The sequence below is a fragment of the Choloepus didactylus genome, chromosome 14, assembly GCF_015220235.1.
Source record: "Choloepus didactylus isolate mChoDid1 chromosome 14, mChoDid1.pri, whole genome shotgun sequence".
Taxonomy (NCBI): Eukaryota; Metazoa; Chordata; class Mammalia; order Pilosa; family Megalonychidae; genus Choloepus; species Choloepus didactylus.
In genome coordinates this window covers 15,573,055-15,598,159 of record NC_051320.1, presented here as the reverse complement: position 1 = coordinate 15,598,159, position 25,105 = coordinate 15,573,055, and the positions used below count along the sequence as shown (strand labels likewise).

At 38.9% G+C, this 25,105-nt stretch overlaps 1 protein-coding gene across 2 annotated transcripts in view; it reads left to right on the top strand.

The window, feature by feature from the left end:
* The window catches only part of TOX (thymocyte selection associated high mobility group box), a 318,920-nt gene that overhangs the window by 166,423 nt on the left and 127,392 nt on the right, over window positions 1–25,105 (top strand). For both annotated transcript variants that reach the window (XM_037802447.1, XM_037802448.1), the window contains exon 3: window positions 3,305–3,547. In XM_037802447.1, the coding sequence (XP_037658375.1) occupies window positions 3,305–3,547 (243 nt within the window). The remainder of the gene's footprint in view (window positions 1–3,304; window positions 3,548–25,105) is intronic.

Here is a 25,105-nt window from a genome sequence, read left to right as displayed (position 1 = left end):
TTGACCTTCAGTTGGTAATGGCTATAGCAGCCCCGAGAACCAGAGGGTCACAAACTCGCCTAATCCTCTGGGGAGTTCTGGGTCACTATGGGACGGTAAGTGCAAGCCGCTTTAGGGATACAGAGCAGCAGCCAGAGAAGACACCCAGCTTTCTCCATCCTGCTCAACCTTTCCACCTCTAACAAGATATTATTGACTTCCTGACACACTGTGAAATTAATGTTACTACCATCTTGTCAACTGGCCAATGCAAACTCTTAGAAATACTCTAGTAAGTATTACTTATAAAGTATATACTTTATTAGGTATTTATGCAAGCCCATGGAATAACCATGGTATGTTTACAACCTTCAGGCCTTTATAAAGGGTCCTTTTGGCATTCAATCATTCATTTGTTCAGTGATTCATTTGTTTATTCATTCAACAAACACTGAAGTCTAGTTCTAAGCAGCCAACATCCTGGGAAGTAAGAAGGGAAAATACTAAATCATCCTATTATAATATATCCCCAAATGTTGCAAATTGTCTATAATATAAAGCTAACTACAGTTAAGTAAAACTTATTCCAGTCAAGTTTGAAAATCAAAATAAAGCTGCCATGTCTATGAATCAATGTTAAGGAATTAGCTCATTTATTTCCACATTTTAAAAAATTTAGTAATTAGTCTGGCATTGAAGTCTTTGCAAGTTCTGGGTATTTTAACATTTGCGTAAATAACCATTAGACTTTATATGGTATCAATTATGGTAGAGCAGGCTCATGGCAAATAAGCATATCATGACTTCCAATGTAATGAATAGTAGTTACTAAATAACCTTGCCTTGTTAAAACTCCTGATCCATATAACTACCATTCCTGGTTAAGTTGTGGAATCCGCGGTTTTGGCATATAATTGCAAGCCTTAAATAATGTTAATGTGTAATTGCATGAAAATAAACCATGTAGCTTAGTTAAATTGCAGGGCAACTGTTATCACTGAATGTAAAGTAATACCAATTAAACCTTCCTTTGAAACACCACAAATTAAGAACTAACTACTGAAGAAACTCTAGAACATAAAGTCACGGCATACCATAAATAGAATATCCCTGAGTATTTTCAGAGATTTAATGGCATTTGTAAAATTAAAAGCACTTTTCTCCCTCATCACTGGCCTTACTAGTGCCTTATTCCAAAAAGTTTCAAAAGACACCAATTACCTTCTTACAAGACATGTACCAACAAGTCCTACATTTGCAGTGTTGACAAAGAGACTAATTAAGCTCTTGTGCTCCTATCAAGTAACTACTTGATTTTACAAACCCTTGATTTGGGGCTACTAATGGTAATGCTCATTACAGAGTTAAATTTTATGAAATTTGTTGATCAGAAACAGGTATTAACAGTTTTGTAACAGTCAACCTGATTTAAAAATCGCAATGATGTTACTATATACTCTGTTGATCATTTGCCATCTGGGTGACACTGGACACGTTATTTAACTTCTGCACCTCACTTTTCTCATCTGGAAAATGGGGGTGATACCTATGGCAAAGATTAAATGAAGACAGCATAGTCGAACAACTCAGTAGAGTGCTTCATACAAAATAGGTGTTAATAACAGTGTTCCCCTCTCCCCACCTGCCCAGCAGACATCTTTAGTGCTTCTTCTTGTACTAATACAAAAAAACTGATGGCTAACATCTAGAGACCCGAGGCCTGAAGTAAATCAGGCAAGCGAAAATTGTAATTTTGACACGAATACTAGTATGTTTTTCAGGCGGGAGGTATATCCTGTTAGCAGAATTTGGTAAATGGATGATTAAATTTTTAGAGCTGGTGCATTTTTAAAGCAGAATTTTAGATACTAAAGAAATCGTAGCTGCAGGGATGAATCAAACCTTCCCTTCCATCTCTAACCCACACAAGCCGCTACATGACCAGGTCTAAATTCCAGATGTTCCAAGTAACTCTTCATTTAGTCTGGTCTTCTGACAGCACCTAAACAAATATATCAAAACTTGTACTACATTCAGCAAGTGCAACTTGAAGATTTTCTTTCTGTTAGACAAATAGACGCCATCTGGAAAAAATAACCTCGGGCGCTGGGACACGGGAGCGTGAAGCTCATTGGCCAAACTCCCGTGAATACCTTACACTACTTTCTTTGGCTCTCACCCTTTTTGCCTGCTCGTTTCAAATCTTGCACACTTCAGCAGGCACCGGGCTCTTAGTTAGACAAGGAAATCCTTGTTACCCACGGGCCCCTGCACTGTGAAGCTTCTCCTAACCTGAAGAAATTATCTGCGTCTAAATTGTTTGCTCTCATGTTATGGCACCTGCTCTATAAAGGACTGCTCAGTGTCACTGTGTATTGATGTTAATTTGTAGCAATGTTTGATCATTCAGCTCTTCCTTATATCTCTCAGTGTTTTCCTCATTCCATTTTTAAATGAGTGTCCTCGTACAAATTTTCCCTCACTCCCTATTTTATCTAATGCCGCTCTCCAAAACAAAAAGCTCCAGTTATGTTAGTATTATTTATTTTATGGATTGGCTTTTATTCCTCAGTTAGTATTATATTAATATTAGTAATATTTTGCCTTTTACAATGGAATGATTTTAAAGGAGCGCAGTATTGCTTTTCAGGTTTTAGGGGAAAAATCAAATAAATAAATGTTGATGGTCAGAAGTCAAGAAGGCAATCTTCACCTTTATTTCGATGATAGAATCTTGGTGATGAAAATAGCTTTTCATGGCTTTGTTTTCCATATAGCACACTTTCAGTGTAACGACACAGCGGCCAACATAAGTTACTTCTTTATTAATTATTTTTCTTTTGTTAGAAGTGAAGCATGTAGCTTTGCAAAACCCCAAAGCCACTGCCCCAGAACTTCTGGAATTCATTTTATTACAACCCATGATCTGAGCAGTAGGGAGCCCTATGAAACAGGTTTGATCAAACGTGAATTTTATAAATTGCCTGCCTTCCCCACAATTCCCACGAAAAAAAGGTATTCAGCTAGATTAAAACTCTAGAAAATTTTAATGGGACCTTTGAAATCTATTTGAGTTCAGCTTCTTGGAAAAATAAAGCCGCCTAATAGAAGCACTCTTTATAGCAGAAGTGGATATGACTTTGAGGCAATTTGCTTCCACGCATAATAGTGAAACTGCAGCTGGATAATCTGAGTGTTTGAAATGGCCTTGCCAACTCCATCATGCTCCTTGTAATAACATCTGAAGGGGCCACGTGTGTTTGTCCATGACGATGAAGAACACGGGATGATAATTTGCAACCCTCTCACTGTTACCTTTTCGCAGTCCTACCCTGGCCCGAGCCTGGAGAGCGAAGACTTTAACATCCCGCCCATCACCCCTCCCTCCCTCCCTGACCACTCGCTGGTGCATCTGAGTGAGGTTGAGTCTGGCTACCACGCTCTCTGCCACCCCATGACCCACAATGGCCTGCTTCCATTTCATCCCCAAAACATCGACCTACCTGAGATCACCGTCTCCAATATGCTGGGACAGGACGGGACGCTGCTTTCCAACTCCATTTCTGTGGTAAGAATCTGCTTACTGATTTGTGGTGGGGAGTGAGGAGCAAGGAGAGGGCAAGGGATAATTTCATGCGAGGAGCTTTAAACTGAGATAATGTATCATTTGTGCGAATTTGTTTTGGGTGTTTTGGTGGGTTTTGTTTTGTTTGGTTGCTATAGAAAACGTGTTTTTAGCTATGGATAGCATTCTCCGTAAGTCCTGTAAAATCCTAAAGCAGTTGTCCACTTTATATTTAAGTCAAGGAAAAGCCCATTAATTACTCGTCTGATCACTCATACTTAGAACCAGAAGCACTGAATAGTATTTTTTTTTTTTCTTTTAAAAAAGTTTTTATTATGGAAAATTTAAAATACATAAAAAGCAGAGAGAATAACAAAATGGACACCCAGTTTCATCTATTATGAACTCCAGGGAAAATTTGGTTCATTTATACTCCTCATTTCCCTCTGGTACATTCTAGTAATTGTGAAGCAAATTTCAGAAATTATATATTTTTTATCTATTACCTTTTTTTTTTTTTTTTTTAATCATCATTTTATTGAGATATATTCACATACCACGCAGTCATACAAAACAAATTGTACTTTCGATTGTTTACAGTACCATTACATAGTTGTACATTCATCACCTAAATCAATCCCTGACACCTTCATTAGCACACACACAAAAATAACAAGAATAATAATTAGAGTGAAAAAGAGCAATTGAAGTAAAAAAGAACACTGGGTACCTTTGTCTGTTTGTTTCCTTCCCCTACTTTTCTACACATCCATCCATAAACTAGACAAAGTGGAGTTTGGTCCTTATGGCATTCCCAATCCCACTGTCACCCCTCATAAGCTACATTTTTATACAACTGTCTTCGAGATTCATGGGTTCTGGGTTGTAGTTTAATAGTTTCAGGTATCCACCACCAGCTACCCCAATTCTTTAGAACCTAAAAAAGGTTGTCTAAAGTGTGCATAAGAGTGCCCACCAGAGTGACCTCTCGGCTCCCTTTGGATTCTCTCTGCCACTGAAGCTTATTTCATTTCCTTTCACATCCCCCTTTTGGTCAAGAAGATGTTCTCCATCCCACGATGCCGGGTCTACATTCCTCCCCAGGAGTCATATTCCACGTTGCCAGGGAGATTCACTTCCCTGGGTGTCTGATCCCACGTAGGGGGGAGGGCAGTGATTTCACCTTTCAAGTTGGCTTAGCCAGAGAGAGAGGGCCACATCTGAGCAACAAAGAGGCATTCAGGAGGAGACTCTTAGGCACAAATACAGGGAGGCCTAGCCTCTCCTTTGCAGCAACCGTCTTCCCAAGGGTAAAACCTATGGTAGAGGGCTCAACCCATCAAACCACCAGTCCCCTATGTCTGTGGTCATGTTAGCAACCATGGAGGTGGGGAAGGCGAATACCCCTGCATTCTCCACAGGCTCCTCAAGGGGGCACTACATCTTTTTTTTTTTTTTTTTCCTTGTTTGTCTTTTTTCTTTTTTTTTTTTTTTTTAACTTTCCCTTCTTTTTTAAATCAAGTGTATGAAAAAAAAGTTAAAAAGAAAACAAACATACAATAAAAGAACATTTCAAAGAGACCATAACAAGGGAGTAAGAAAAAGACAACTAACCTAAGATAACTGCTTTACTTCCAACCTGTTCCTACTTTACCCCAAGAAAGTTACCTAATATAACAACATTTCTGTGAACTTGTTCCTACTATATCCATCAGAAATTAACAGACCATAGTCCTTCCTGGGCATCCCCAGAACATTAAATAGCTTATCTGTTCTTCTTGGATTATTGTTCCCCCTTCCTTAATTGCTCTCTGTCGCTAGTTCCCCTACATTCTACATTATAAACCATTTGTTTTACATTTTTCAAAGTTCACATTAGTGGTAGCATATAATATTTCTCTTTTAGTGCCTGGCTTATTTCGCTCAGCATTATGTCTTCAAGGTTCATCCATGTTGTCATATGTTTCACCAGATCGTTCCTTCTTACTGCCGCGTAGTATTCCATCGTGTGTATATACCACATTTTATTTATCCACTCATCTGTTGAAGGACATTTGGGTTGTTTCCATCTCTTGGCAATTGTGAATAATGCTGCTATGAACATTGGCGTGCAGATATCTGTTCGCGTCACTGCTTTCCGATCTGCTGGGTATATACCGAGAAGTGCAATCGCTGGATCGAATGGTAGCTCTATATCTAGTTTTCTAAGGAACTGCCAGACTGACTTCCAGAGTGGCTGAACCATTATACAGTCCCACCAACAATGAATAAGAGTTCCAGTTTCTCCACATCCCCTCCAGCATTTGTAGTTTCCTGTTTGTTTAATGGCAGCCATTCTAATTGGTGTTAGATGGTATCTCATTGTGGTCTTAATTTGCATCTCTCTAATAGCTAGTGAAGCTGAACATTTTTTCATGTGTTTCTTGGCCATTTGTATTTCCTCTTCAGAGAACTGTCTTTTCATATCTTTTGCCCATTTTATAATTGGGCTGTCTGTACTATTGTCATTGAGTTGTAGGATTTCTTTGTATATGCAAGATATCAGTCTTTTGTCAGATACATGGTTTCCAAAAATTTTTTCCCATTGAGTTGGCTGCCTCTTTACCTTTTTGAGAAATTCCTTTGAGGTGCAGAAACTTCTAAGCTTGAGGAGTTCCCATTTATCTATTTTTTCTTTTGTTGCTTGTGCTTTGGGTGTAAAGTCTAGGAAGTGGCCTCCTAATACAAGGTCTTGAAGATGTTTTCCTACATTATCTTCTAGGAGTTTAATGGTACTTTCTTTTATATTGAGATCTTTGGTCCATTTTGAATTAATTTTTGTGTAGGGGGTGAGGTAGGGGTCCTCTTTCATTCTTTTGGATATGGATACCCAACTCTCCCAGCCCCATTTGTTGAAAAGACCATTATGGCTCAGTTCGGTGACTTTGGGGGCCTTATCAAAGATCAGTCGGCCATAGATCTGAGGGTCTATCTCTGAATTCTCAATTCGATTCCATTGATCTATATGTCTATCTTTGTGCCAGTACCATGCTGTTTTGGCAACTGTGGCTTTATAATAAGCTTCAAAGTCAGGGAGTGTAAGTCCTCCCACTTCGTTTTTCTTTTTTAGAGTGTCTTTAGCAATTCGAGGCATCTTCCCTTTCCAAATAAATTTGATAACTAGCTTTTCCAAGTCTGCAAAGTAGGTTGTTGGAATTTTGATTGGGATTGCATTGAATCTGTAGATGAGTTTGGGTAGAATTGACATCTTAATGACATTTAGCCTTCCTATCCATGAACATGGAATATTTTTCCATCTTTTAAGGTCCCCTTCTATTTCTTTTAGTAGAGTTATGTAGTTTTCTTTGTATAGGTCTTTTACATCTTTGGTTAAGTTTATTCCTAGGTACTTGATTTTTTTAGTTGCTATTGAAAATGGTATCTTTTTCTTGAGTGTCTCTTCAGTTTGTTCATTTCTAGCATATAGAAACATTACTGACTTATGTGCATTAATCTTGTATCCCGCTACTTTGCTAAATTTGTTTATTAGCTCTAGTAGGTGTATCGTTGATTTCTCAGGGTTTTCTAGATATAAGATCATATCATCTGCAAACAATGACAGTTTTACTTCTTCTTTTCCAATTTGGATGCCTTTTATTTCTTTGTCTTGCCGGATTGCCCTGGCTAGCACTTCCAGCACAATGTTGAATAACAGTGGTGACAGCGGGCATCCTTGTCTTGTTCCTGATCTTAGAGGGAAGGCTTTCAGTCTCTCACCATTGAGTACTATGCTGGCTGTGGGTTTTTCATATATGCTCTTTATCATGTTGAGGAAGTTTCCTTCTATTCCTACCTTTTGAAGTGTTTTTATCAAAAAGGGATGTTGGATTTTGTCAAATGCTTTTTCAGCATCTATTGAGATGATCAATTGGTTTTTCCCTTTTGACTTGTTAATGTGTTGTAATACATTGATTGTTTTTCTTATGTTGAACCATCCTTGCATGCCTGGAATGAACCCCACTTGGTCATGGTGTATGATTTTTTTAATGTGTCTTTGGATTCGATTTGCAAGTATTTTGTTGAGGATTTTTGCATCTATATTCATTAGGGAGATTGGCCGGTAGTTTTCCTTTTTTGTAGCATCTTTGCCTGGTTTTGGTATTAGATTGATGTTAGCTTCCTAAAATGAGTTAGGTAGTGTTCCATTTTCTTCAATGTTTTGAAAGAGTTTGAGTAAGATTGGTGTCAGTTCTTTCTGGAAAGTTTGGTAGAATTCCCCTGTGAAGCCATCTGGCCCTGGGCATTTATTTGTGGGAAGATTTTTGATGACTGATTGGATCTCTTTGCTTGTGATGGGTTGGTTGAGGTCTTCTATTTCTTCTCTGGTCAGTCTAGGTTGTTCATATGTTTCCAGGAAATTGTCCATTTCTTCTACATTATCCAGTTTGTTGCCATACAGTTGTTCATAATATCCTCTTATAATTTTTTTAATTTCTTCAGGATCTGCAGTTATGTCACCTTTTTCATTCATTATTTTGTTTATATGGGTCTTCTCTCTTTTTGATTTTGTCAGTCTAGCTAGGGGCTTGTCAATCTTGTTGATCTTCTCAAAGAACCAACTTTTGGTGATATTTATCCTCTCTATTGTTTTTTTGTTCTCTATGTCATTTATTTCTGCTTTAATCCTTGTTATTTCTTTTCTTGTACTTGGTTTAGGATTGGTTTGCTGTTCATTTTCTAGCTTCTTCAGTTGATCCATTAGTTCTTTGATTTTGGCTCTTTCTTCCTTTCTAATATATGCGTTTAGTGCTATAAATTTCCCCCTTAGCACTGCTTTTGCTGCATCCCATAGGTTTTGGTATGTTGTGTTCTCATTTTCATTCGTCTCTATATATTTAGCAATTTCTCTTGCTATTTCTTCTTTAACCCACTGATTGTTTAGGAGTGTGTTGTTTAACCTCCAGGTATTTGTGAATTTTCTAAGTCTCTGATGGTTATTGACTTCTAATTGTATTCCATTGTGGTCAGAGAATGTGCTTTGAATAATTTCAATCTTTTTAAATTTATTGAGGCTTGTTTTATGTCCCAGCATATGATCTATTCTGGAGAAAGTTCCATGAGCACTAGAAAAGTATGTGTATCCTGGTGATTTGGGATGTAATGTCCTGTAGATGTCTGTTAAATCTAATTCATTTATCAGATTGTTTAGGTTTTCAATTTCCTTATTGGTCTTCTGTCTGGTTGATCTATCTATAGGAGAGAGTGATGTGTTGAAGTCTCCCACAATTATTGTGGAAACATCAATTGCTTCCTTCAGTTTTGCCAGTGTTTCTCTCATGTATTTTGTGGCACCTTGATTGGGTGCATAGACATTTACGATTGTTATTTCTTCTTGCTGAATTGCCCCTTTTATTAGTACATAGTGGCCTTCTTTGTCTCTCAAAACATCCCTGCATTTGAAGTCTATTTTATCTGAGATTAATATTGCTACACCTGCTTTCTTTTGGCTGCAGCTTGCATGATATATTTTTTTCCATCCTTTCACTTTCAGTTTCTTTGTGTCCCTGTGTCTAAGATGAGTCTCTTGTATGCAACATATTGATGGTTCATTTTTTTTTATCCATTCTGCGAATCTGTATCTTTTAATTGGGGAGTTTAATCCATTTACATTCAACGTTAAAACCGTGAAGGCATTTCTTGAGTCGGCCATCTTATCCTTTGGATTATGTTTGCCATATTTTTCCCTCTCTCTATTAATATCCTTTATTGTACCCATACCGAATCTCTTTAGTACTGAACCTTTCTCCAAGTCTCTCTGTCCTGTCTTTGTTTCTCTGTCTGTAGGGCTCCCTTTAGTATCTCCAGTAGGGCAGGTCTCTTGTTAGCAAATTCTCTCAGCATTTGTTTGTCTGTGAAAAATTTAAGCTCTCCCTCAAATTTGAAGGAGAGCTTTGCTGGATAAAGTATTCTTGGCTGGAAATTCCTCTCACTCAGAATTTTAAATATATCGTGCCACTGCCTTCTTGCCTCCATGGTGGCTGCTGAGTAGTCACTACTTAGTCTTATGCTGTTTCCTTTGTATGTGGTGAATTGCTTTTCTCTTGCTGCTTTCAGAACTTGCTCCTTCTCTTCTATGTTTGACAGTGTGATCAGTATATGTCTCGGAGTGGGTTTTTTTGGATTTATTCTATTTGGAGTTCGCTGAGCATTTATGATTTGTGTATTTATGTTGTTTAGAAGATTTTGGAAGTTTTCCCCAACAATTTCTTTGAATACTCTTCCTAGACCTTTACTCTTTTCTTCCCCTTCTGGGACACCAATGAGTCTTATATTCGGACGTTTCATATTATCTATCATATCCCTGAGGTCCATTTCGAGTTTTTCAATTTTTTTCCCCATTCTTTCTTTTATGCTTTCATTTTCCATTCTGTCATCTTCCAGGTCACTGATTCGTTGTTCAACTTCCTCTAGTCTTGTACTATGAGTGTCCAGAATCTTTTTAATTTGGTCAACAGTTTCTTTAATTTCCATAAGATCATCCATTTTTTTATTTAGTCTTGCAATGTCTTCTTTATGCTCTTCTAGGGTCTTCTTGATTTCCTTCATATCCCGTACTATGGTCTCATTGTTCATCTTTAGTTCTTTGAGTAGCTGCTCTAGGTGCTGTGTCTCTTCTGATCTTTTGATTTGGGTGCTTGGGCTTGGGTTATCCATATCGTCTGGTTTTTTCATATGCTTTATAATTTTCTGTTGTTTTTGGCCTCGTGGCATTTGCTGAACTTGATAGGGTTCTTTTAGGGTTTGTAGACCTATTGAAATCCTTATCTCTAATTTATCAGATCTACAGCTTCGTGGAGTACACTTTCTCTAACTAACCAGTAGGTGGCGTCCACGAGCCACCTGTTCTCCACAAGCCAGATCTCCCCTGCTTAGCCTTTTTGGTGAGTGGGGGAGTGAGTCTTGTGGGGCCCAATTGGTGTACCAAGCTTGCGTGTGTAGTTGGTGTTGCCTGCCCTGTATGTGGGGCGTGTTTCTGGGCAGTCGGGGAGGGGGGGTGGCCGTAACAATCAAATCTCCCTGATGATCCTAGAGTTTTAAAGCTGCTGCAATAGTCTAATCCTTCAGTTCAGTCCTGCCACAGTTTGTCTCTGCCACTGACCCACAAGTCTTTGGTATTGGCGTATGGCTCCTGAGACTTGCAAGTGGGCCCCTCTTCCAGGCTGTGCACCCCGGGTCCTCTGTTGAGGGATGACTGTGCTATGTCACAGGTGAGTGCCGTCCCCCCAGGGCAGTTCTGGGCTGCTGGGCTGTGTAGGGAGGCTCCCAGTCTGCTCAAATGATGGCTGAATGGGGCTTTGTTAATTCACACTGCTCCACCTTCCCAGCTCTGGGACATTCAGCTGAGGTTGCAGGGAAGGCTAATGTCCACGCCCAGTTTTGTGGTGTGTGCCTGTTATTTGAAGCTCTTCCGTCACCCTGGGTTGTCTGGGGCAGCTCTGGGCTATGGGGCTGGCGATGGGCAGGAGTGTTTCCTGTCCACCAGGATGGTGGCTGTGAGCGGACACCCCCCTTTTCTTGGGAAGTTGTGTTGTTTAGTGAATTTTCTCAGCCACTGGATTATTGCCTTTTGTCTCAGAGCTCTCTTAGTTCTGCTCTTGACTTGACGTGCCCAAATTGCATTTCTTTGAAGCTTTCTGTATTGAGCTTCTTAGAGTAATTGTTTTAGAAAAAGCAAAAAGGATTTAAAAAAAAAAAAAAAAAAAAACAAAAACGGCCCTCCTCAGAGATCTAATGGGTTATTGAAATGCTAATAGACAAAGCAACCAGGGCCATTAAGGAAAGGTGCACAGGGCAGAGAGATCAGCTTTGCTTCGGGATTTGCATATGCGCCTCAAGGCCTGAGCTCCGCCCTTCCCCTTTCTGTGTTCACCAGAACTCCAAAAATCCTCTGCTTTTATTTTGGAGTTTTTCGTGTTGTTTTTTTTCTATGCCTGTCTCCTCTCTGCTGGGCTGGCTGCTCTCAGAGTCTCTGGTGTCTGGTCTCAGTCTATCTATGGTTGGAGTTTGAATCAGTAGAATGAGTTTTCGATAAGAGCAGCGACTGCAGTTCTCCCTTCTCCTTCCCAGAGCTGACAGCCCCTCCTCCCCCGGGACTGAGCCTGGCAGGGAGGGGCGCGGGTCCCCTGGCCGCAAAAACTTACAGATTTCGCTGATCTCAGCAGTTCCACGTTTTCATGAGTGTTGTATGAAGTATGCCCAAAGACAGATTGCTCTGTGGTGTCCAGTCCACGCAGTTCCTGGCTTTTTACCTACTTTCCTGGAGGAGTAACTAAAACATACAGCTCACCAGTCTGCCATCTTGCCCCGCCTCTGAATAGTATTTTGATGTTGAAGGTGCTGTCATAAATCAAACCAGCTTATTCTCTTTCAAATAAAAAAAAATTGTTTAAAAAAAAAAAAAGTTATCTTAAAAGATGCTAACTCTCATCGCAGGCTGGTAAAATCCAGAAGTAAAATCCCTGTGACCTCGGGATGAACTGCTGTTAACCTTGATTTCCCTTCTCTTTTCTACTTTCATATCACTCAAATTTACATAATGGGAAAGCAAGAAAACAACTTTCATTTATATTCTGGAGGTATAATTCTGGTGATCAGAATTTATCACCATTGAAGTGTTTCAGTCTATCAGACTTGTTGTAACTCTGAATCTTCTGATGTTCTAAAGTTCTCCAGTTTAGTGGGGATCTGTACAACATTAGCAAAACTCAAATTCCCAGGCCCCACCCAGGAAGTCCAGAGGTCTGTATTTTCAACAAGCTCCCTATACTTCAGAAACACTGTCTCATCATAAAACCTTTCCTTCTGAGTTTTTAGGTCATCTAAAAACTTAATAATTTCTCTCTCCATATCCCAAGTACAGAAATACATTTTTGGTAGTACACAGCCAAGGGCAGAGGTTTTTACCATACCCTAAAACCCTCCTCCTGGGTCTAGGATAACTTTTTATTAGCACTCTTTGGTTGCCATGTTCAATCACCAGTGCAACTGACTCATAATTTTTGTAATTCACTAAACAAAACTGAATGACTGTCATGTTCACAATACACAAATTGATTAACTTGCTCTAATTAGGTTGTTTCTTATAAAAAAAAATGGTTTCATATTATGAGATTTCTAAATCATTTGGACTTGAGTGACTTCACGAGAAAGTATTTTGTCAATCATACACACAAGGGGGGGAGACATAAGAATTGAAAGAAACCTCAAAGTAGTTTCTTTGGGGGATGGAGCCCAAAACCTAAGGTCATGATAATGTATAGAATTCTTATCAGATGTGGCAGCTCCCTGGGGAGCCAAGTGGGAAAAACCCCTTTGCAGCACTAAGGGTGGCAGAAAATTCAGCATTCCTGGTCCAGTTGATGAGATTTAATTCCATATATGTAGATTTCTCCTAAGAGAATTAAACTAGGACTTCACAAAATAGAAAATGGATTTTTTTAAATAAACATGTTAGGTATAGAAATCTGAATAACGTACTTCAAAGTTGTCACCTTGAAAAGTTGCACCCTTGTTCGTCTTTGGGACTAAGCCTTGACACATAGCTCATGAGTCCGAATAAAGCATGCAGGCTTGTGCCCTTCCAGCAAACCCTATCCCCACAGAAGGAGAGGAAGGACACATGAAGTATGGATTTTGTTCTCTATGGTCCTTCCTCATGGTGGGAATGGGGGTTGGACTATAGGAGGGATGAGATATTCAGTTATATAGCTTAAGACTCAGAATCTTTTTTCCTCCATTTATTTTACCTCCTTTAGAGTCACATTTTACTCTCCTTGCACATTCCTCTTCACTCTTGAAGACGTGCTTGTTGCAACTTGAGTAAATAAGGGTCTGCGAGTTACCCAGGTTTGCTGCCCATGGTGGCCAGTCCCTCCTCAAATAAATTGCTCAGCACTGGGTGTCATCGCAGCCACGAAGCTGGCCCACTTCTCGACCCTTCTCCCGCTGTGCTTGCCTGTTTCCCCATCAGCAGCTTCTGCTCATTCAGCTTTTCTTGTGCTCTCCCCACCCAACCCACTGCCAAGCACTGGACTTGTATTTTTCCCTCAACATTTTACTTCCCTTGGAACTTTGAACACATTATGGAGGCAGAGGGAAGACAGGTCCCCTTTTTGGCCTAAGCTACAGGAATGAAGCTGTAATTTGCTATTCTAGTTCTCGGCAGGGTGAGCCTGGCAGGCCCTGTTAGGATGGTGAGCTGATTCCTGCCACTCAAGCCACATTCTGGTTGGAGATGGACTTTGTCTATCCACAGCACTGGTCTGAGCCTTTTACATCATGAGCAAAAAGCTCCTCCAGCAGATAACACTAGTCTTTGGATACTCTTGAGCATGGTCCAATAGGATTTTTTGAAATGAAGGAGATATTCTATAATCTGTGCAGCCCTGTAACAGTGACCACTGACTATTGAGTCCTTTAAATGTGGCTAAGGTGACTAGAGGGCTAAATTTTTTTATTTATATATCAAATTAAAATTAAAATAATGTTGTTTGTATGTGTATTAATATAGATGTTTATTCATATTACTTGTAGTAGCCACATGCCGTGACTACAATACAGGCCAGCACAGGTCTAATTGGTGATGTTGCTTCTGACATCTAAATCCACATTAAACCCATTTTCCAAGGCAGCATGATCTTGGAGTAAGTAGATTTGGAGGTAGAGTGTGTTGTAAGAATATTCTTTCAAACCTTGGGTCTTGGGCTGGAGTCCAGTAGCCAGAGTTTGGCACACTATAAAGTTGCAGTAGAAATCTAATCCAGTTGAAAGAATCAGGACGTATCTTTTTGCCTGCAAATTCCTTTGAGAAAAAAAGAGCCTCTTCAGTTCTTGTTTGAAGCCATCATGTGACTGGGATACCAGTGATCAGTACATATATTTTGGATGTTTGCTATGGTCTGAATGTTTGAAAGGGCTCAAAAGAATGATAGGACATGGTGTCTGTCTTTCAGTAGCTTATGGATGCCAGTGAAAGCCTAACTAAGCATAAGCCGTTGGAGAAACACTGGGCAATTAGAGAGGGCTGGAAATGCTAACTTCAGCTGTACTGACCAGGCACCAGCAGGAATTCCAGCTTGGAAGAGATGACAGTAATCTGGTTTGGGTAGTTTATAAAACAGCGGAAAAGGTAAGACTGCAGAGGCAGGACTTGAAAGTTGGTCATGATATGGAAAAACAGGAAAGAAAAGGCATGTGGGAAAACATCAGAAAATCAGATTGGCTATTTTAAGTTAGGAGATTTGGCCAAAGGCTTCAAGAACCAATTGAAGGAATAGTGGCTGATAGGATGGATTATAAGAAACCATTGGAGGTTTTTACTCAAAGCATAGCGTTTTGAAAGCCGTGTTGTGGGAAAATTATTTGGCAGTAATATCCAAGATGGATAGAGGTGGTCAGAAATTGGAGTTGTGGAAAGTGTTGGGAGCTTGTCGCCATAATTCAGGCAAGAAGTGTGGAGCTACACCAAGGTGGTGACACTGAGAAGGGAGAGGGGGGCTCTTAAGCAGTTTTAACATCATTCCCAAATACATGAGGATCAAAGGATGAGAAGCCCTTCGTAATTACATTGTTTACCTTAAAAAAGCACCGAGGGATTAATTTTGTTGAAACAAACTTTAAGACTCTAAGACTCATCTCGCTTCTTGTGAAAACTTACTACAACTCATTCCAGGCAACTTTGCCCATGTCTAATGTGATCACAAAATTTACAGAGCTATCAATGACTGCTTTACCAAGTGTTAATATATATTTATGAAGAGGACACAATTTAGGGCATCAGTGTTCATATAGAGAAAGAAATAATGGCTACAGAAATCAGGATGTGGAAGCACCTACCTAGAAATTACAATATTCTTCTTAACTGTTCTTACAAGGTCACCTACAGTAGAGGAACAACTAATAAAAGCCAACACTTGTAAGTTCTACAAAATGATCTTGTTGTAAATTGTAAAACCCTACGAGAATAAACCATCCTAGATGGATTTATGTATAGGATCAAATATCTCCAATTGCATTTTCAAAAAACTCTTCAGTGTTATTAAAGCTGAGCCTTTCTGTTAGTATTGCATGTGTATCTTTGTGTTAAATTCTTCACATCGTGGTATTTTAGAATTTGAATGGATCAAAGAAGTAAAAGATATTTTAGATCTCAGGGTATTGTATTTATTTTTGCTGTTATTGTAATGTTTCATATAAATGCATTATTATATATTATAGATAATGTTTCATATTATGTAAGTTATTAAACATAATGATCTTCACTGAGATTTTATTTTAAAAACCTACTTCTGATTCTTATCCCCACTGAAAATATGAGTGATACAATTTCACTGATCATAAGTGTTTCCTATCAATGCTTAACATATTAGAAATGAAAACTTTAGTCCTTAATTAAAAATGAATATCATAATTCTTTAAAATTATGCACCCTAGTAGATTTTCTTCCATTTCTCTATCAACATGTTCCCTTTTCCAATTCTCATGGGCCAATAAATTGAAGAATTCAGAGATCAATAAATTAAGACGAAGCCTGGAGAAGGGGAAGGACCAACATTTCTCAAAGTGCCCAATAGACCAGTTCTATGCTTGCTGCTTTATATATATTATTTCATTTTTTATTTGCACAACCACCTGTGAGTGAAGCATCATTACCCCACTTTTACAAACAGAAAATGGAGGTTCAGAGCAGTTAAATGACTTGTTCAATGGCTCAGCCAGTAAATTCTCTGCTTCCCCATCTGAAAAACAGGGATAATAATATTTCTTTACCTCACGGGGTTAAAGGAGCATGTATGAACAACAGGATAGTATTACGGTTTGCTTAGAACAGAACTGGCACATAGAAAGCATTATGTAAGTATCTAACTTAATTTAGAGAAGTATTTAATTCTCATTAAATAAAATGAGAAAAGCAAGCCTGTATGGCACTGTTTTTAGAGAAGTTAAAATGCATGGGAGACAAAGTTTTTCAAAAGACTTGCTTATACTTCAGTGTTTAATCTTCTTTACGTCTGTCAGAAGAAAAACAGAAATAAACCTGATATTAATCAAATAAGTCTTTACCTTCCACAGAATATCTTTCCATTCTTAGTGATGTAAAACCAAGATCCTTGGGGACCAATGTCCTCAGTTCAAATGCAGGCTCTGCCATTTGCCAGCTGTGTGACCTTGGGCAACTTATATAATCTTTCTGTGCCTCAATTTCCTCATCTGTAAAATAAGTATACTAAGATATTTAATTCGATAACAATGTTGCGAGCATTAAAGTTGCTAGTATCTGTGACGTAGTGCCTGGCACACAGTAAGTGCTAGATGTAGTCCATGAGAATCCCTCTTTTTTGAAAAAAAAATTTTTTTTAAAAATTTCCCGGGGAAGGATGATTCGATTGTCCTTTGAAATTCAGCATAGTCATATATAGGAGTGCCCCATATATAGGGTGAAATTTCTTACTTAGCAAATTTCCCAGCACTTCCTTTTTTTGTATATTCTTGCCTGTGCCATTTTATGTGTTTATATTCCATCAGGACTCCTGAAAGATGTTGGTTTTCTGGCACTTTTTAAAAGATTCCATTTTCTTAAAGTCCCCATTTTCCAAGGGTAGGCTGTAAAACAGGGTAGAATTTCTATAAGTGTGTGCTCTGTAATAAATGCCGTTTAGTTCTGGTTCTCAAGCTCCAAGTTAAACAGCGATTCATGACCCAACATTCGAGAGTTCCAGTTTTTCTCAACATTCCCAAGTTATTTTGATAGAGTGGGTAGTTGATGAGCCTGGCCTTCTCCGCACGTGTGGGGTCTGCCTGAAAGAGCACTGTCCTGAGAGTCCGGAAAGCGAGGCCCTGCTTGGGACAAGCTCATTAACCATGGGCCAGTCAGTGTGTCCATTTATAAACCATTGGGGTGGGACTAGCTCAGTGGGCTCCAAGCTGAGCTCCTTGGACCTGGGGGAAGCTAGGAATCACTCAGAGCATTGTCACCCTCATGTGTCTCATTTGTTCACATTCCATGTAAAATTTCCCTTGAACAAAGTTCTGCCCTCTAAAAAGATCGAAACCACAGGGCTAGCTGATGTCTCAGGGCCTTTCCAGCTAACATTTTCCCATGACCCAATCTCTGTGGCCTACGAAGTCTGATCCATTTGTCACAACCAACTCGATTTACCATCACGTTGGCTTTCTCAATGTGTTACCTCTGCCCCAAAGCCTAAGAGGCTGTTGAGATATTTGTACCTACTGAATAATTTCCACAGAAATTTTCTACCCTACAGGTAATTCCTTTTGAGCGGAAAATGTTATTCTGCCATTAAGAAAAAGGCAGAATAACCTGTGCATGTGGACGGATTTTCATGTGGTTAAAGCTACGTAGAATAAGAAAATACCCATATTAGCTATTCATGGTCTAAAAACTCCTCGGAGTCCTACAAACGGATATCAAGAGCCTCTCTCCGTTTCCTCCCCACCATGGCACATTCATTTCTGGGTTTAATCGAGGCTGGGTGGAAGGGAAAACGCAACCTCGTGGAAAGTCATCCAAGCTTCTCCACCTATATGTGGTGACTGCTGTTCTTTGTGCACTCAACAGAAACTCTTTCATACAAAGAAGAACCATGCAAAGTTTTAGAATGGCCCCGCAAAAAGGAGCCATTTAGGACCTGAGCTTTTTGTCGAGTGCAGTTCCTTAATGACACATCACAGAAAATTCACAATGCAAAAAAACAACAAAGGAGATTTCCATTTCTTTGAATGCTTCCAATTTCAAGTTCTGGAGTTTAAAATGGAAAAAAGATGTTAAAAGGCAATAAAATTGGGAGGTTTATTTCCCAAAGGCCTTATTTTTCCAGACCACAAAAGCAGGCATAAAGTATATACTCAGACTTATTGTCATGTATAGCATTCAGTTATGGCTCACTCTGCATTCAAAGGCCACTGTACAACTGTTTTGACAACCATCACTTCAGTGGGTACCGTGGAGGACACATGAAACCGAAGTAGGAATGTTTCTTTAGTCTATAGGGAGTTCCGTACATCAACGAATTCCGATGTATTAGAGCAGCATGAATTTCTAATACGTTGCCATTATGGAAAGGACCATTGGCATATTGAATAATGCGGCTTTCAAAGCCAAGCAGAAAATGTGATTACAGACAGTTTGATTACTGTTTTTAAAATAAATATTTTCAAAATCTTGAGGTATTTTATTTCATGTAAATGCATACAGTATGTAACAGTGGATTAGAGCTAAGAAATCTTTCAGGACGTGAAGGAGCTGAGGATGTCAGCTCCATTTAGATATGGAATAATTTAAGCATTCGTTTAAAATGGAATGGATGCCACAGTGGCTTGTTTCTTTCTTTTCCAAAAAAAAAGGCAATAAAAAGAAATGATTTTGCCCACTTTCACAGAAGAATAAAGATGAAGAATAATTATTTAGCATTATGCTGCAATTCATCAAATGCTTAGCAATTACAACCTGTTTTTTTTCCTCCCACAAATTATTCTCTCTCTATTTTTTAATATTACAACACGAGAGCAATGTATTAACCCACTTTAATACTGTGAAGAAATGGGCTGTTTTTTGTTCTTATTTTTGACCATGCATAATAAAAGCGTATGGTGTTTTTTTTTCCTGACGAATTTCTAATAAGGTCAAAAATAAGTGTTATTTGTGAGTAGTTGTTAAGCTCTTATTAAGCCCTTTCTTTCCTCAAAACAGACTACTTAGAATGGTTATAGTACGTTAGTGATTTGAACTCTCTTTTCATGCTATAGTAAAATACTATTCCAAACTAGAGTTTTCCTAGTTTCAATAAGGGAGTCAATTTCCTTCATTATGCCAAGTAATCAAACTCAAGATTCACTTTGAATATAGGATCAGTTGTACTTTTTCTTTAACCCTAGAGTTGATTTACCCATGCATGGAAGAAGTTACAAAGCTATAAAATCAGTTACATAATTGTAATGCAGTAAGCAAACTCGGAGTTATTCAATCCAGACTCTTAAATCCAGGCAGGAGTAAACCTAAACCATTTAACATATGTAGTTTTCTATCTTAGAGCCAAGATTTCACAACTTCCCTTAGTAGCCTGTTTGTGTTTAATTAACCTGGTAACATTAAGTTAAATTGCAGTAAGAGATTTAGATCCCTTCCAGGAAGTTCCTGATTAGAGCTAAACCAGTCTCTTACTGCAATTTAAGTCTACTTCGTCTGCTTTAAACGTCCAAATGCTTGGAGAGCAGTTGATTTCAAGTATTTGACATCTATTAAGTCAACCTTGCAGTTGTGTTTTCACCTAGCTCGAATAAGTGCAATTCCTTTTACCTTTCAGCAAAGGTCATACTTTTCAACTTTTTAATCAAATTAGCTACCTTTTTTTTTTTTAAACCTACTTCTCTTAAGGGATGGCAACCAAAATGGGATGCAGAACTCCAAATAAAGCCAGAGTTTGCACACTAATTTCTGAATTATTCAAATTATGCTTCACTCCCATATGGATGTTCCATGATGGGCTCTTCGGTAGCATCACTGAATTGCTGATAGATTTAATTTTTGACCCACCGATTGCTCTTAGAAGTGTCTCTTGTTGTATTGGAATCCAACCATCATTCCCCATCTTGTATTTGTGTGAGTCATTTCAAGTCCTAAATGCAAACACCTGTGAGGGTCATCATGTTGGTGTTCTGTAAGTCGTCTTTTGCTGGCTGTCCATCCGTTATTTAAATAGCCCATAACCAAAAGGAGAAAGGAAAATATGGTCATGTACGCATACAAGTCTTTGGACAATCAGGTTCTAAGCAGGCCCATAAAGTGAGAAAATTCCCACTTTTCCAAGGCTCTACCTAGCACTAAGCTTTCCGACAGGAGCTGTCACCTCCAAATCGTAAATGAATTCTTTTCCAAAGTGTAGGAGAGGGAGCTTGGAAGAAAGTAGTACAGAACACGGATGAAAAAGAGGTAGGAGGGTGTTGCGGTTTGCTAATGCTGCTGTTATGCAAAAATACCAGAAATGGATTGGCTTTTATAAAGGGGGTTTATTTGGTTACAAAGTTGCAGTCTTAGGCCATAAAGTGTCCAAGACAAGGCATCAGCAATAGGGTACCTTCACTTAGGGATGGCCATTGTTGGAAAACCTCTGTTAGCCAGGAAGTCACGTGGCTGGTGCCCACTTGCTCCCAGGTTGCATTTCAAAATGGCGTTCTCCAAAATGTTGGTCTGGGGCATTTTGTCCTCTCTTAGCTGCAGCTCCTCTTCAAACTGTCACTTTTAGCTGCTCTGAGGTCCTTCTGTCTGTGAAATCCTTTATATGACTTCAGTGATCCAATTACACCCACTCTGAATGGGTGGGGTCCACACCTCCATGGAAATTATCCAAACATTTCACCCACAGTTGATTGAGTCACATCTCCATGGAAACACTCAATCAAAGAATTCCAATCTAACCAACACTAATATGCCTGCCCACACAAAATTGCCTCAAAGAACATGGCGTTTTTCTGGGGGACATAATATATACAAACCAGCACAGAAGGGGAAGAAGAAATAACAAGTAAAAACAGTTTTGTCGAAATCATGTACCTGGAGAAAAATAAGCTGGAGGCTCTATCTGAGGATGAGTTTCCTGTTTGTTTTCCTTCCTACTATGCCCGTCACCTCCTTGCCCATTGATGGCCTCTTCATTTCAGGTTCAACTAATGTTCCCATCCTTGCCCCCCACCCTAAATAATAATAAGGATAACAAGACTGCTTCATATAACAAGTATTGGCTATAAAGCACGAGCCAAGTGTTTCATAGACATCTTCTTGCTTTCTCTTTCCTTCCCTTGCCATCTGGCATTATCACCCAGGATATACCCTCCCCGTCCCCCCCTGCCCCCACCGCCCCCAAAAGGAAAGTTTCTCTTTCCCTTCTTGCTCTGCTTCTTAGGCTCTTTACTGAAAAAAAGGACCCAGAAACCCTGAGCTCTTAACTTTCCTTCATTGTGGATACCTTCAGGCAGAAATTACTTACGATAATAATATTATAAGTATTTTGCTCCACACAGTAAGAGCTCCATAACTATTTCTGATCAAATGAATGAATGAATCCATTTGTCTCCATTGGAACCTTTAACATCTTCCCCAGACTGTTAAAAGGTTTATTATTGGGTCTAGTATTGACGGTTCTATGCTATAGTTTAGTCTTCTAAAATGATACACATATTTTTCCAATTAAAAAATGTAATATCATGTATCATGGAGTCTAAATGTACTAATCCTGCTGTAACACCTTATAGCTAAATTAAACCCTAAACTATGTCTAAATTTTGTTGTCTTACTACTTAATCAGCCACAATCTACCACTATAAATTGATTTATTTGACCACTAAGCACAATTTATAGTTGATCTGTTTTTGATGAATCCTTTTGATTTTTAGAGCAGAGCTATTTTATGGAGGAAAACTATCAGTAAAACTACACTTTTAAAGCAACATTTCTACGTAGTCCCCCAAAATCTTGGAGGAGGGGGCAAAAGAAGCAGCATGGAAAATTGAGGTCCATTAAAGATGTGCCTATATGGCCAGTGTTTATTTTTTTATTACCGAGTGATTCAATCTTTGACTTGCTGTTTGCTTGATTTGAGCAAGTAGATTATTACCATTGACATACCATGTTATAAAGCCATTTAGTTGTAGGGTCATTGGAGAATTAGTCTAAAAGACTTTTCAGGAGCACAGTGAAAACAAGAACAGTCTTATTTCAAGACACCACTTCCTTCATTATTCATTAACTATTCTTTTCTAGAGTATATGGGAACATTTCAAGAGCAGAATTTTTTTTCCATTTCAGTTTTTTTTCCAGTTTGAAAGTGCTGAGTTCTCTTATGTAGACAAGTATTACCTACAAGAACATCATATTTGTCTTTTTATCTTGCCCATTTATGCACTTTTCTCTGCCAGCCGAATACACACTCCACGGAAGAGAAGGCAAGAGGTACTGCAGGATCTTTGACCGTTTGTTACAATCATTAAAATAGTAGTTATGGCTTTCTTTTTTTTTTTTTTTTGTATCATTTAAAATATTACAAATACCGTAGTCATCCAGAGAATAGATCTTTTCTTTCCTTCACCTAATAAATACTTTTAGCATTTTGATAAATTTGTAATCAAACAGAATTGCTCATTGAACTCCTCTGAATTTCACTGGTCTGTACAAATGTCCCAGGGAAATGTAAGTAATATTTGACAGAGAGGATTAATTCCTTTTTGTCATTCAGGATGGCATTTCTATTTCTGATAGGCAAGAAACTTTCTCAAAACTTGTTGAGTTGGAAAAGCATTATTCCTTGCCATTTGAGGAATTTATATGTGTTCTTTAATAAAAATCTTGATTACCTTTAATAAAAAATTATCTGATCCCCAAAACATTACAGTATTAAAATGATTCATATTGTTTTTATGTGTTGGGTATTTTAATCACATCCTCTACTGACCGGAAGATGTAAATAATGGTATATCAAATTGAGATAGCACCATACTTCATACATTGTGAAACTTGAAAATGCTATGGGTGAAAAATAATTCTTCAGTTCTTAAAGTGGTGGATTCGTAAAGGTTACTGCTAAAGACATTATGTTATTAAGACTACCCAAAGAAAAAGCAAACTATTAGCACTTTAAAGCATTTTCTTTTGATGATGTATACATGTCTTATAATGCTTAAACAACTAAATAGGAAAAGAAGAATAATCAGGCTACAACCATGTAACTTGTAATCACATAGAATTAAAGTATGCAGTTTGCATCTGGAATTATATATCTTTCTGTCTCGCTTTCTACCTAAATATCTATGGTCCTACATGCCCGGGTTGATTGTGTCTGTGATTCTTATCTTAGTGTCTTTAACATAAAATATAACAGCACCAAGGCCAAAGCATGGCCAAAAATATCAGGGGTCAGCAACAGACATTTTCCCCTGGTAGTCTGTAGCTACTGGGCTGTGTGGAGACTTTTCCTGTTTATGTGGTTGTTTCTGTTTCCTCACAGCCAGTTGATATCAGACTCCAGCAGCAAGCTAGTTTAGCCTGTGTTTCCCAGCAAATATCCTACATTCTGCATTCTCTGAAGCCATCCTTCATGGTTGCGTTTCACCCACGCATCCCATATTTTTTAGAGTATCTTCATTATATCTGAGTTTTGCTGCTGTTGTGTGGAATGAAATGTTAGAATCCAGGATCTGGAGATTCACTTGGGAAGATGAGAGTTATGTATGGGAAACATGTAGAAAATCTGACACCACGTAAGATCGGATTCTTGAACATGGTCTGTTCCTCAAGTTGTCTGGGGCTGCTTTTAGTCTCTGCCTCTGCGTCTGGAGAAGCAGCGTGAGTGGCGGAGAAGCAGCGTGAGTGGCAGCTAAGCCAGCTGATTCTGGGGTCACGTGGCCTGGACTTGAATCCTGGCTCCACCCCTCACTAGCTGTGCATGGACCTTGGACGAGGGACTTGACCAACCGTGCCTCAGTTTCCCCATCAGAGGTAAAGATTGATGGGGTTTATGCATCCGAAGCCCTCTGAGCAGGACCAGGCAGACGGTGAGCCTTCATGTCGGAGTTTTAATGATCCATCCTCTCTGAGTCTCTGTAGCTGTTTGTCTGGGTTTCCTTATACTGTCTGTCATTCCTGTTTTATTCCCTTGTGCCCATGCTCAGTGGGGCATTCTGAGAACTAATATACTGACATTTACTAAGCACCAACTGTTGCCAAGACCGGGGCTCGATGTTTGGCACTCGATTCTCCCTTAATCCCCACCATGCCCCCGGGAGATGGCTGCTGTAACCATTGCATTATGCTTGCAGTGGCAAAGCAGACAGGCCGTGTTGTGGTTCTCCTCTACATTTTCTGGTGAGTCAGGGGCTGTGCCTGACACTTGGCAGAAGCTCAGTAAATATGAATTGAAAGATTTAATTGAGCCTTTCATTTTCTACACCTAGCCCCTGTGGGTTTGTGCACTGATGAACTTTACTCTAACTGGCTCTGCCAAACCAGACTGCATTCTCACTTCTGCCCTTTTTTTATTTTGTTTTGTTTTGTTTTGTTCTGTTCTGTTCTGTTTTGTTTTTAAATAAAATAACACATTTGTTTTACATTGAAATAAGAAGAAAAGAGTTGAAGAAGAGGGGGATCACATATTTTACTGAAAAGAAGGATGGGCTTGGAAGTTCCTTGACCTGTCTGAATCTTAGTTGCCTTAGCTGTAAAGGAAAAAAAAAGAGATATGACAATAATACTGGCAATGCCATGCGGTGGTAGGGATTACAGGAGAGAGGAGTGAAACATTTCTAGTAACTCACGCGTTAGGTACTTCTAGTCATGTTAAATGCGTTAGCATTGCAGCTAATGAAAAATGTTAGCTACTTGCCCAAAACTCTGATTTCAATGATACGGTTCTTCTGCAAAGAAGACAGTGTTACCAAATGAAGGATTCATGCAGGTCTGCTTTAAGACTGAGAGTTCAGTTGTCTGCCATTTGCCATTATTGGCAAACCTCAAGA